This window comes from Megalobrama amblycephala, linkage group LG13 (assembly GCF_018812025.1).
Source record: "Megalobrama amblycephala isolate DHTTF-2021 linkage group LG13, ASM1881202v1, whole genome shotgun sequence".
Lineage (NCBI taxonomy): Eukaryota > Metazoa > Chordata > Actinopteri > Cypriniformes > Xenocyprididae > Megalobrama > Megalobrama amblycephala.
In genome coordinates, this window is record NC_063056.1 from 17,067,192 (window position 1) to 17,082,090 (window position 14,899).

General features: G+C 38.0%; 1 protein-coding gene across 1 annotated transcript; it reads left to right on the top strand.

The window, feature by feature from the left end:
• Positions 1-2,678: 2,678 nt before the first annotated feature.
• has2 (hyaluronan synthase 2) lies at positions 2,679-13,675 on the top strand. The gene is made up of 4 exons (XM_048153845.1): positions 2,679-3,168; positions 7,463-8,089; positions 10,096-10,197; positions 11,442-13,675. The coding sequence occupies exons 1-4, from the start codon at positions 3,082-3,084 to the stop codon at positions 12,369-12,371; spliced, it is 1,746 nt and encodes a 581-aa protein (XP_048009802.1). The 5' UTR covers positions 2,679-3,081; the 3' UTR covers positions 12,372-13,675.
• The last annotated feature ends 1,224 nt before the right edge of the window (positions 13,676-14,899 follow it).

The following is a 14,899-nucleotide window of genomic DNA, read 5'->3' on the forward strand; positions in this document are numbered from 1 at the left end:
AGTTATGTTTGTTAACAATTATATATTTCATCAGAGAATTGTTTCAGTAGTGTGGAATTGAGCAATCATCTCAAAGGCGGTGAGGATCAACCTCCAAAAGAAAATATTCAACTCTACCCACTGTTAAATGGCATATTTGTTTAACAGTTGTGGTTTTAGTAAAGGAGCAGAACTATCTTAAATACAAATTAAGGCCAGACTAAAGGGGTCCTGAGGGGACACATAATTCATGAGCAGCAGATAAGCAGCAATCAGTCTTAATGACTGGGGCTTTGTTCATTCACATTGAACTTTCTTTCCTGTCCACCACCCTAGATGTCGAAAATTTTGACTGTGAGAGAAAAAGGTTGTGTAGACGATTTCTGGGCTGATAATGAGTAACTGTAGAAGCAGATTTTGGAAAGATGCCAACTGTAGCGGATATGGCACCTTACACGTTTCAACATTTGAAACTACCAGTGGTGCCAAAACCTGTTTCATCATGTTCTAGAGCTAAACACACAGAGAACAATAACAATATCAGTGTCTTTGATCTAAACAAAATGCAAAATGAGTTGCACATGTCCTCTCAATGATGCCATTGTTCCTAGTGAAATCAAGAAAGACCACGAACGTCTGCGCAACTACAACTAAAAAGTGAGCTATCTCATATTTCTAGCCCCATATAAGAGACACAAACCCCCAGATGATGTTTAGTGCGCCTGAAAGGATAAGATCCATACATACGGAACACAATGCAATACTGTACTAGACACTAGTAGTGTGTTTTTTAAATGAGTCAGCAAAACATGTGGTTGCTCTTCATCAAAGTCAGTTAAGGGTCAAAGAAACCCCAACTGTGAAGCCGGGACTCATTAGCCTCCATCCTTCAGCACCTCTGCAGTCTGCTGGAGGAGTCCAGCGCCCTCGTGTTTGCAATGCTAGTGGAGGTTATCCTACAGAGACACATAGCATGGTAACTAGCTCGGTTGCTTATTTGGTCCATCACTGTAAATCTTTGCTCAAATAAACAAGTGGCCCATGCTGTAAACCCTAATGCTCAAAATACTTAATTAGTTTGAGTAGGACAAACTTAAATTAAACAAATTAGTTCAGTTAAATTAACTGTTATGAGTATTTAAAACTTTCTTTTACTTTTGAGTTCACAGCACTGACATATTTCAAGTAAACTGAACTGTTATGCCCATACTTTGCCCAAGGCACTCGAAAGGAAAAGTAAATGCTAAAATCAAGTGTTATATTGTTTGTTTGTTTTTTGTGCAAGATTAATGGTAAGGGAGATTTAGTAGTGATTAATGTTTTGTTATGCTAATTTGGAAGAGTTGCTAATGTGGGTTTTTGGAGAGCTATCATCATGGTGACAAGTGGTGCATGCTGCTTGGTTTGAGAGCAGGTAAGTTACATGTTTTAAGTTGCTGTACTCATTCAGTAAATGCTATTGCTAATTCATTTTCTGAATTAGTTTGTTATAGCTAGCAAAATATTGAGATATCCTTATAATTTTAAGTTAAATGTATAGTGTACTCAAATATTTTAAGTTAAGGAACAATAAAAATGTACAAAACAAAAATTTCTTAACTTTCTTAACTTAAAGTTAAAGTTAAAATTAAGTTTTTTGAGTTCTGGCAACAGTTAAGTAAATAACTCATTTGATTTGCAAAAAAAAAATAAAAATAATGAATTAACTAAATCTTCTGTTAATTGCAATCAAAATGTATGAGTTATCTAATTCAGTACTTCAAGTTAAGAGTAATTACATGCGCGAGTACTACAAACTCAAAACTTGATAGCACTGAAACTCGAAAACTCACAAACTTATTGGAGTTTAACACATAAGAAACTGCCTTTTCACATGAATGGACCATTACCAAAGCCAGTCCATGTGCTGTCCCTGCTGGGCAGAAAACATTTTTTGAACCTTGTAGGGATTTAGTTAAAAGAAGAAAAGTGGACATAAGAAAGAAAGAAAGAAAGAAAGAAAGAAAGAAAGAAAGAAAGAAAGAAAGAAAGAAAGAAAGAAAATAGTACACGTTTTAAAAGAAAAGTCGTACGTATATATCAAAAACATTGTTACATTGCTTTTGGCCTGCGCTACAGTTTGCATCACTGACAAGCAGGTCTGTTACAAACCAACTTTCACTGCTGTGAATGTGAACAGATTTAGAATTGTGTGGCGCGCTCTAGTGGTAAATACGTTGCCTGCCCTCAAAATCACAAGCGCAACTGAGAATCAATGACCATTAAAAAGTTCTCAGGCACGTTTTATTAACGGTATCTGTTCTACCTATAGCTACAATTGCCAAAATATCAACTGATTATTCGTGTTTTTAGCTTAGAAATACCTACAATTGTCTAAAAGACCTATTTTAAAAAAAAAGAAAAGTGTATACATTTTGTAAATGCATTAATTAATACATTTTATGGTTCTTCTTCTTCTTTTTTTAAAATAAATTGTTGTTATTAATTACTTTATATATTTTTGGGTTTTTTTGTTTTTAAAAAAAATATCTTTACAACTTACAGTTTTTTAGCTGAAGACTCTTTGGCTAATTGCTTGATAAACTCATACCCACCCCCATTTCGGAAGTTTGAATGGGCAGCACTTTTTTTCTCTTAGATGTTCGCTCCTCCTCGCCCCCGAACCAACCCCCTTATTAAAACAAGTCCATAACCCTGCCCGGTTAAAAAAGAGTCTTACAAATGTATGACTTACAGGAAGCATAGACCTAAAGCGTCTGAAAGAAATTAGACGCAGAAAAGGACAGTTCACCACTTAAATCTGTGCGCTTGGAAAAACTTGAATGAATTACATTTGGAGTCACCAACATTGACTACTGTTGGATAACTTTTTTCTTTATCTTTTATCAACTGACAAAGTCAGAATGAACTGCCAAGATGCTCCAACAGACCTCATCACAGCAGACTGATAAAAACCATATATGATGTATTGGAGGAGGCGTGAAACTTGAATGTTCGTTCGTTATATGGAAAACGTGGATATTGCACATCTTTGCAATTTGAAGCAAGGAGTTTTTAGATGCTCCATGTCGGTCTCCTCTGTTCTCTTGCCCAAAAACTTGTATGGGAAGGTTTGTAAAGTGTCTGGAACGTGCAGAGTCTCGTCAGACAGCATCCCTGTACGGGACATCTTCACATAGCTGCTCCAAGGTAAGACCATGAATTATTCAGTGTGTAATTCTTTTTAATAATACTGTTCTGCTATTTAATAGTTATCTTTGCACGCATTTCATGTTGTAATGGAATTTTAAACAATCATGAGGGGGAAAAATCTGAATGAATGGAGTTCAGCCATAAGCGTTTGCAATACCTACACGTGCCATTTTTTTCTCCAAGGTCCAACAGGTTGTATTTAATTTCTCTCACCGTATTTCTCAGTAACAAGACCGTTACAGCTGATAAAGAACATCAAATATTTTCACCTAGCATTATTTATTTATTTTCACAGCATTACTGTGCTGCATGTCAGCTGCTCTTTCTGACAGATTTCATACAGTTTTTTTACATTATTTTCTCGATTACAGCTAGGCTTCTAAACAACATCAACTTAATACATTTAGAGCAACATTTACTGGGTATTTGAAGTTCTACAAGGGCTATAGGCTGATTAAACACCATCTGGACACTCTGACCAATAAAAGAACAGAACAGATACTGCGCGCAATCCAGCAGCAGCCGTAAAACTGATGGTGACGCAGGCTAGTAATGATGCGTAATGACGCTTTTCAGTAGGCTCTCTCGGGAGTCACCATGTAATACAAGTGAAATAATATAAACTAAGCACTAAATTTTTATACAAATGCCATTTTTCTCTCAGTATAATTCAGGGGACAGTCTTTTTAGGTTCGAATCGCGCAAAATGAATTGTGTTTTGGCATCCCTATTTCTAAAATACTTTTAAAACAAAACTTGTAGCCTATCATAAAGTGATAGGTATGTGTATTAAAAAAACAATTAACGTAGCTCCCAAAACTGAGCCTAACGGGAAGCGCAAGAGCAGTCTACTATCGCCATGGTAACCTCTTCAAGCGAACGCGGCTTCTGTTCGCCTTTAACTCGTAATCTAATTGTGCGGTTGTTTGAACAGGCTACTGAAACGTCCATCCATACACTTGTATGTTTTAAGAATGCATGCTTTTGTTTTGACTTTCTTAGGGGGGTTCAAGCCTTAATTAGGGGGGTCAGACCCTCCAATTGCCACCATAATTTGCACCCTGCTTAAAAATACATGAATTCATCCTTAAAATGCTAGTTTTGCAGATGTTTCCCAAACATTTACATGCTGACATGTTCTCTCATTATGTGTCTTTACAGTCGTTAACAGAGTTTTCATATTATGAGGCACTGGTCATATTAGGCACAAGGCAGTTTAATTCTACTTCAAAATGAAAGCCAGTTTAAATAATGTTTTTACCTTCAAAATACTATTTTGTTATAATTTGATGCTAAACTTCCTCAGCATTTGCAGATACTGCCTGTTGTAAATGTGCAGGGTGTGTGGTTGTGTCATTGAAGTTGGAGGTCATAAAGCTTCGACCTTGGCCATGTACCTGGGATAAGACCCAGCTGTTCACCACACAGTCTAGCACAAGTAAAAGAATTTGTGTCAAGTCCAGGGGACTTATGGTGGCCAAAGTTCATACAATAACCTAATTGCGGTTAGCCCTCAAGGCACTTATTACAGCTTGTGGAAATGCCACATTATTTCTTCTGACTGTCTCAACCATTAGGTATTTCTTTAGGACTGAAGGTGAGGTACAGTGAGGTTTCTGAAAGGTGGAAACCGGGCTGAAGGCAGAATTTAGCACTAAGCCTAGTGGCAGCAGCCTGAACAGCAGGCAACATGGCGGCCATAATGTCTGACAAGGCCACACCACAGAGCCGTGGCAGAGTGATGGATGTGTCTCAGTGCTAGTGGTTGGATAGATCCTTTGGGAGGAGGCTGTGGCAGTTCCCCAAGTTCCTAGATTCCCCACCACCTCAGAACCACCCACTTAGGAGAAGCAGAAGCTTCTTCCAGTGCTTGAGAATACACTGGGGTATCTCAGAAGGACAGTACGAGCAACAAGGCAGTGTCTCTAGCTTTGTCGCAATGCCAAAATTCCCACCAACACAATTTCAGTGAAACAACTTATTTGATGGGAAAACCGATTAGCTATAGAGTTAAAATCTTTGAAAGCTATCTTTCTCTTTCAAGTACTCTAATTGTTTCTAATTTAAAATTATTTTATATCTTATTATATAATGTTGTGGATTTGTTTATAATTTAATATTTAAACCATATGACGGTTTATGAATACAGGATCAAAAGACCACCAAAGTAGTTTTTGCTAATTTTAGAAGACAACGTTCACAGAATCCATTGCTAAGTTAAAATTATCTCCTACTTTTTTTTTACCCAATTCCCCTAAAAGAAGTATTAAGCTATGAGCCATGGATTTCCTGCTGCATAACAACTGTTCTTGGTGGCCATTCAAGAGTTATTGTGTTTCAAATAAAGCTTTGTCTAAAGGAGGCTCATCCAAATCTGAGGATAAAGATGAACAAATCCTCTGTCCCCATTAAGTTACACGATCTTCCTCCCCCTACGTTCAGGCATAGTGTAAAAATCCTCTCTAGATGAATAATATTCAGATATATAAGAGTCAAGCAAAGTAATTTTCTGGTTGTGTTCAGGAGGCCTGGGTCCCTTTTGGCTAGTGCAAATGTACTTTTCTTGCACGGCAATATTTCATCTACCTTCAAAGCTGGAGTTACAGTTTTCTCCATTGAGGATGATTCAACTCTCAGTGATCCTTGACACTCTGTATCTCCTCCCTGCTCTGTTGGATCATGGCCAGATAATATACACGATATACACTGTTATTTCAGAATGATAATAACAAAGACGACGATATCCATCCACTCCAATGGATGATAATGTTCTGTTTAGTGTACGCTCCTAAGCCTGATTGGCTGTCAATGTTTTTATCGGTCATTAGCTGGAAAATTAAAGTGATTCCAATTATATCATTCCTCTGTGTGTTGTTATCGTTATAGTTGTGGTGTGAACTTCCCTATTCTCATTGAATTAGAATGATTATTAAAAACTTTATGGCTATAGTTATCGTCTTTGGTGTGAATGGGCCTGTGCTGCAAATTACCATATTTCATTCAGTCAAACAAAATCTATTGAAGGCAAATGTTTCACACAGGACCACTTCATCAAAGGGATTATCTACTAGGACGCACATCTCCATTCACAACAAGACGAGGCAATCTGCACATGTAAACCCTGAACATTCATCATTGGAGACACAAAGCCCACACCAATTTTGTGTAAACATGAGGAATGATGCCATTCACAAAGACAGTGATGCTTCTGATAATCCCGTATGACGTGATTAGCTTTAGTGGCCTTTTAGGTGTGGGCAACATTCAGTCTTTTCAGCAGTCTTAGAAATTTCAAATGAGCCTTTCAGGTTCATCTAGAGTTTAAACAAGACATGAAAGCAGGTTTAGGGATACCCCAAGAGTAGTATAGGCGTTTGAGACATTAACACCACATGCTCCCCTTAATCCAACAGGCTTGCACGTGTCTGTTGGATAAGGTGGGGTTTTTGAGGGTCCGGAGGGCCTTGTAAACATGCAGGATGACGTTAAAGGCTGCGACACGTGCCAGTTAGGTTCACACTGTGCTGTAGTCCATCATATCAGCCTCTCTCCCAGGCCAGAACCGCTGTATAATCTAAACCAGGAGGGATAAAATCAAAGAAAAAACGAGATTTGAGTGGCGAGAGTCGATAAAACAAGACGCCATCATTAATACAATGGCCGTCTTCAGGAGTTATAAGACAGAGGGTCTTTAGTGCAGCCCTCTGAAATCTAAATTTCACTGTTCATGCGTTCCCACGGAGATATAAACAGATGATGTCAGAGGGTGGTGCTGCATAGTCACGTCTGCCAAGCAGATGGGGAACTGCATTAGTTAGGCAACTTGGAACAAATGGTCATAGAGACTGCTTCAGAAGAGGAGGAAAGAGGAAGAAATATGATGCTGTCTGAAATATACTGCTGCTTATGCAGCAAGAACAGATGCATGTATTCTATGCTTGTATATAAGCAACAATCTGTCATTGCCACCACAAAACTGTCCACACATCTGCTTTAATTTCATTTATGAGTACTGTCCATGAAGCTGTTCGTAAAGGGAAGGTTCAGCCAAGAATGAAGATGTTGTCATTGTTTACTCACCCTCATGTCGTTCCAAACCTGTGTGAGTTTTGTTCTTATGCAAAACACAAAAGAAGATATTTTGAGGAACAATTAAAGTCAATGGGGTCCAAAACAACTCTGGACCACACTGACTTTCATTGAAAAGACTGAGAATTTTTTATTTTTTTGTTCATTTTGTTCAATCAAAATCATGATTATTCACCCCTTAATGTCCTATTGTTGTTTTCAGATGAGATGTGATAAAGCAATCACCTACTTAAGGATTGTTGGGACGACAATGTTCGGCATTTCGCTGCTGGTGGGAATCTCTACTGCTTATATCATGGGGTATAAGCTCATAACGACTGCAGGCAACTATTTGTCCTTTGGTCTTTATGGAGCAATTCTAGTCATTCACCTCATAATCCAGAGCTTTTTTGCTCTGCTGGAACACAGGAACATGAGACGCTCCCTGGAAACACCGATCAAACTCAACAAGTCACTGGCCCTTTGCATCGCAGCCTATCAGGAAGACCCCAACTATCTGAAAAAGTGCTTAATATCTGTGAAGAGGCTCACCTACCCTGGGATAAAGGTCATTATGGTTATCGACGGGAACAATGATGATGACTGCTACATGATGGAGATCTTTCGGGACATCATGGGCCGGGACAAGGTAGCCACCTACGTTTGGAAAAGCAACTATCACCAGAAAGGACCGGACGAAACCAAAGAATTGTACGCCGAGAGCTTGCAGCACATTTCTCGCCTGGTTCTCAACAATAAATGTGTGTGCATCATGCAGAAGTGGGGCGGGAAGAGGGAGGTCATGTACACCGCCTTCAAAGCCCTGGGAAGAAGTGTCGACTACGTACAGGTGAGTCTATCTCTCTCAGGCGGCTCAAGCCTTGCCTAGCCAAGTACATGGGGGCAAATTGTACAAAGAAGCTTTTGTGACTTCTTAAGTGGATGCTAGGCTGAAGCATGTAGAGTGAGGAAAGTACATTCCTGGTTAACACTGATGCTGTTCATTGAGGGACTTCTGTGGGAAATCGTTTGCATATTCCGGGGCTATTTCTGACACTTCCAGAACAGATCGCTGGTATTTTCCATGCCATCTCAGAGAACATACTATTAGCTCATGACATTGAGAGGTCATCTTGCTCAAGGGAACATGTCACATAAATATATGTTCATAAATAAGTCAAATAAATACATTAAACCACCAAGGACTCATCTAGTTTATTCTAGTATTCTAGCAGTTTATTCTAAACATGTAATTCCCGCTCCTGAATTTTTACAAGCTACAACCAAAAGAGAATTTTATAATGGTGCAAACTGTTGAGAACAGCTGTATACATGTGTTTTCATATTACAAACAGACTTTCTGTGGCTTTTTGGTAGAATGCTACATGAGGATATTTACTTTTGTTCAAACTATTTGCTACAAAATGTCTTTCTGAAGATTTATCGGCAAAACTAGTGATCAAATGTCCTCTTATGTAATACAAACAATTGTGCAATCAATTATGACGTAAGAAAGATTCAAGCTCTAGATGAACATCTGAGGGCTGGTTCAGACAGTTGCGTTTTTTAATTGTTTTTCTATATAAATATGTGCTACAGAGACATATTTGGCTGTTTGACGCATGAACGGCACATTTTTAAGACACCATGTCAAGAAAGGGATAAACATTTGACATTTAACGCAGCTTCAAAGTCAGTTTGTCAGTTTCAAAGCACTGGACCAATCAGAAAAAGCCCTGAGGGTGGGGCAAAGCACACAGCATGAGTTTAAGGCCCGTTCACACCAATGACAATAACGTTAAGGATAGCTGAAAGTTAAGATAAAGTTTTATTTGTATTTTTTTTTATTTTATGAGAATAGGAAGTCTGCAATAGAACTATAGCAATGACCACACAGAGTAACAACATTGTTTGAATCATTTTTAGAATTATTTTTTTCCAGCTGATGAATCATAAAAAAGCTTGAGCATTTAAAGTGGCAGCATGATTATAATAAACAGAATGTGATCGTCCATTGGTGTGGACGCTAATATATATATCATTATAGCTATCATTCTTGGTGTTAAACCTTTTTTTATTATTATTTAAGTAAGCATTTTGTGTGAATGCCCAGTAAACCCGTAGCTGTCATTCATTGATAATCATGTAAGGGCTCCCTTGTAGACTGAACAATGTTATTTTATCCACATGCCACCTGGTTCCAATGAGATCCCCGACCTTTGCTCTGAGTGTAGAGCCCTAATTGTGTTTAACTTATCACTGATCTTGCTACCTGGCTTGTGGTTAGTCTCACTATGGGGTTTAGTTGTAAAAACAAAGTGGCATACACGACTTTCTCTGGAAAAAGCAAGAGAACATTTGGGCAATGCTTGCTTGAAGTTTCAATGTTAGAACACTTAACCAAATCTTCAAATCGATATTTGAACAGTGTGTCCTTGTGTTTGATGAGCCTACATTTTTTTGCTCTATAACTGACTATGTAAGCCAGAACTTAATGATTAAGATGACCTCCGGGACAGACTGATATACTTTTCCCAGCATATTTAGCAGCACTTTTGATTCATTGTGACCACTCAAACAAAGACAATCTGTATATGCATGTGATTATGGAAGATAATAATATTTGCAGCAAAGATAAATCTCTTAAAAAGGAACACGTCACATCAATGATGCTATTAGGCATCTTGTATCTTGTTGAACAATGCCTCAGTATATGTGGTGCAATCACTGATTTTTCTGAGAACATTTTGTTCAGAATGGTAATATTTTAAGGAAAAAGAACAGAGTTTAAAAACAAAAGCCTTCACTAATTAGTGTGTGTCCTTTACTGATGTAACTATATTGTGTTGGATGCAGGTATGTGATTCAGACACCATGTTGGACCCAGCCTCCTCAGTGGAGATGGTGAAGGTTCTGGAAGAAGACCCCATGGTTGGAGGAGTAGGCGGAGATGTACAGGTATATCACTCTACAGCATCAAACATTTACATGATATACAGCATATAGGCATTTTTTCATTTACTTCAAAATTCTAGAGTCTAAATATGGTATTATGTTTGACAATCAAAACTTTGATATGGAGACTTATATTTATGACTTTATATGACTTTGATATGTCATATATAGATAGTTAGACATATACTAAAAATCATCTTGGGAAAGTAACTGAAAAAATTAGCTGCTTGTTCTGAGAAGTCTAGCATTATTTGTTTGTAGATTCCACTTGGTTTTGGTATTTGTGACCCTGGACCACAAAACCAGTCATAAGTTGCACGGGTTTATTTGTAGGAATAGCCAACAATACATTGTATTGTTTTCCTTTTATGCCAAAAAATCATTAGGACATTAAGTAAAGATCATGTTCCATGAAGATATTTCTCCTACCGTAAATATATAAAAATTTTTGTAAGTTATATGCATTGCTAAGGACTTTATTTGGACAACTTTAAAGGCGATTTTCTCAATATTTTGATTTTTTTGCACCCTCAGATTCCAGATTTTCAAATAGTTGTATCTCGGCAAAATATTTTTTCCTATCCTAACAAACCATACATCAATGGCTTATTTATTCGGCTTTCGGTGATGTATAAATGTCAGTTTCAAAAAATGGTCTCTTATGACTGGTTTTGTGGTCCAGGGTCACATTTTATCAAATTAAATTTTTTTCAAATAAATTTGGAGCTATTGTATAATATCCATATGAGGAATATCTGAATGTTTCCTTTGATATTAAATGTCATTTCTTTTATTAATTTTCTATTATACTTGAGTTACTGTAAACACACTGTTTGTAGGTTACATACAGTATAAAACTTCAGTAAAGTTACATGGACTGAAAAAATCTCTGTAAAATTCAGGGGTTTTCCCCAGCCACCCACCCATCCACCCATTTTTTTTTTTTTTTTTTGGGGTGGAGAAGGGTGAATTGATTGTTCACAGTACTTAAATATTCCCACACCACTTTGCTGTGTTCAGATGTCAACAGAAATGCGTATTACTAGACATCCTGTACAAAGAACCTTTAGATCTCAGATGGGTTCTCACGGTTCTTTAGTGTTTCACTCTACATTCTGTACTATTTCCAAACATAGCATATACATCAATGTGGCTGATGACCAAGACATACCGGTACATGTGACATTGTATATGTTGAACTACAGGCCCTTTGATTTCAAATTCTCTTTGTTAATCTGTCCCTCCAGATTCTGAACAAATATGAATCATGGGTCTCCTTCCTCAGCAGTGTAAGGTATTGGATGGCGTTCAACATCGAAAGAGCTTGCCAGTCATATTTCGGCTGCGTTCAATGTATCAGCGGGCCACTGGGAATGTACAGGAACTCCCTTCTTCATGAGTTCCTGGAGGACTGGTACAATCAGACGTTCATGGGAAGCCACTGCAGTTTTGGCGATGACCGCCACCTGACCAATCGAGTCCTGAGCCTGGGCTATGCTACAAAATACACCGCCCGCTCCAAGTGCATGACCGAGACGCCCATCACCTACCTGCGCTGGCTCAACCAGCAGACCCGCTGGAGTAAATCCTATTTCAGAGAGTGGCTTTACAACTCCATGTGGTTTCACAAACACCACTTGTGGATGACCTACGAGGCCGTCATCACCGGCTTCTTCCCCTTCTTCCTCATCGCCACTGCGATCCAGCTCTTCTACCAGGGCAGGATCTGGAACATCCTTCTATTCCTGCTGATCGTCCAGGTTGTGGCGCTCATCAAGTCTTCGTTTGCCAGCTGCCTCCGTGGAAACATCGTCATGGTCTTCATGTCCTTCTACTCAGTGTTATACATGTCAAGTCTGCTGCCGGCAAAGATGTTCGCAATAGCCACCATAAACAAATCCGGTTGGGGAACGTCTGGAAGGAAGACCGTCGTGGTGAACTTTATTGGACTTATTCCAATCTCAGTTTGGTTCAGCATTCTTTTTGTTGGCATTATTTATACAGTAATCCAAGAGACCAGAAAGCCCTTCCCAGAGTCGGAAAAAATTGTTTTGATAATCGGCGCAATTGCGTATGCCAGCTACTGGGTCGTGTTCTTGACTTTGTACGCTGTCCTCATTATGAAGTGTGGCAAGAGGAAGAAAGGACAACAGTACGACATGGTTCTTGATGTATAGTATTTCCCAGTGGCCTTTATCCTTTCTACGTTTACATTAAAAACAATCTCAGACTGCTATCTGAAGGCGGGCTCTCCGCAGGTGACAGGAAGTGACGCCGTAAAGAGACATCATTGCTGCTGTGACTGTTAATAAGGATATTCCTTTGCAGTGATAAATGAAACACATTGTAATATGTGAGCTTTGACACTCTTGATGTTTTAGTATTCTTTGCACTTTCACGTTCACTCTCAATATGCATAATGCTTGATATAGATCTTTAAGGAACAAAATACCTCAGTGGTGATGTTTGCATTGTGTGAGTGTCGGATGAGACTCGTTTTTTTTTTTCTTAAGTAATTTATGATTTTTCCTTTAGTTTGTTTTATATATATAAAATATATTATGTATACATTTTTAGACTGAAATCCAAAACAGAACTTCTGAGTATTTTTTTTGATTGTGCTGTACTTTGTATTTGCATTGTGTATTTTATTGCCTTTTATATAGACTTGTTTATTTTTTGCTCTGCCACCAAAGATTCTCTATTTTCAATAAATATGAGGAAATGTATCTCTTTAAGACTTGCCTATCTGACCAAAATGTGAAATTAAGAAGCTGGATTTGTCTCTGTGATGACAGCAATAAAAGGCAAATCTAGGGATAAGTTATTCATTGACAAGAAGGGTGATGAACCTGTGTTATTATAAGTATTACATGGAGGGACGACCAGTCTATTTATACTATACTAAGGTTTATAACTTTCTTACATGATTTTTTATACAAAATATTTGTAATATGAAAGTATCGAATGCTGGTTCAGTTAAATGTTTTGAATTGTCCTATCAAATTAATTGACAGTTCCACACAATCTATGCAATTTCAGCACGTGCCAAAATCACATTGCTATGCAAATTCTCCAGAAAGTGACACAGGAACATTTGCACAAAAATGAGGGACAGATGCCTCTAGTGATTGTTATTATTTCACACAATCTTATGTCTTCCATCAATGTCCAGCTTTTCCAGTGATGCCAAACCTTAATTTCCTGGAAAAGCTCTTACCAGCATTATTTTATGGTTTACCAAATGTTTAAGTTAATGATTTGAATCATATATCAAAGTGCCAACATGTGATGATGAGTAAAGTTGCTTTGTGTTACAATAAACTATAGATTGTAATTAATGAGGGCTTTTACTAAAGCAGTATTGTCATAAAGCACTTTTGTGTTTGTGCCAAATAAAAGAAAATACTTTATAATGCGTATCCAACATGCTGTTTCCTTTGTAAGCATCATGTCCTTGAAAAATAAATATATGACCTGATGAATCTGTTTTTTTTCTCTCTCTCTCTAACTCTGGCATCTGTTAGTATAGTGAGTAGGGGAATTCCTGAGACTGTTCTTACGCACAAGGACCTTACTTGGCCTTCATTACGCTATTTCATCAGCAGCTGATGAGGGATGAATAGAACGATTATTTTCAAGCTGTATCAGAAAGGAGGATTGCCATGGAGCTGTGTTTTGTTTATAACATATACAATGTAAGCAGGATGAAGTAGCCACATAGTCAAAGTCTAGACTGAGCACTTAAAGATGTCTGCAGCGCTGCAGCATAATCCCTCAGTGCACGCTGTCACATTACTTTATAAATCAAAGATGATTTCATGGGTCAGAGTAGAGAAGAAACTTACGGTTCTGTAAAAAAGAGTTCATTATTATGTTCGTAGCCGTAGCCTTGGCAGGCGATATCCATCTCAAACACTGCTGACAACTCTGAATTGTGCCCATGGCAGTCTTGGGAAAACCTGGGGCTGATGATGGTTTGAACCTAGGAGCTGTCTTCCCTGGCTGTCCAAAAAATTCCTCAGACAGTGTGTAGTCTTGGCAGCTACAGGGCTGCACTCTTCCTCTCAGCCACAGGTGGAGATGATTCCATCTGTAAACTCCAGTCATGTGTAGAATAGGACAAGACCTTCACTGGGTGTTGCAGAATTCCTGGAAGTTTACTGTAATGTGTGTATAAGGGATGCATGTGGCCAACAGGATTCATGCCATGAGTCAATCAATCAATCAATCAATCAATCAATCAATCAATCAATCAATCAATCAATCAATCAATCAATCAATCAATCATCATCATCCATCCATCCATCCATCCATCCATCCATCCATCCATCCATCCATCCATCCATCCATCTATCTATCTATCTATCTATCTATCTATCTATCTATCTATCTATCTATCTATCTATCTATCTATCTATCTATCTACTTCAAGTCTTTTGAAATTCAATTAAGGTTCAGTCAAGCCAACCATATTTTCTTTGTTTTTCCCATTCAAAATGAAACTTTCTTTATTTTCTTTAAATTTCTATTGTTTTAATTATATATACATTAATATTTGATTCTCCTTCCTGTTTGCCACATCAATTTAAAACCAGGAATCTCCAAATGGTGCATAACCTTGGTCACTGTATGGGGAGAAAGGCAGCTTGGACATCCTGAATAAGTTTTACAACAGGACTATTCCCTGAAATGGAAATGGGTT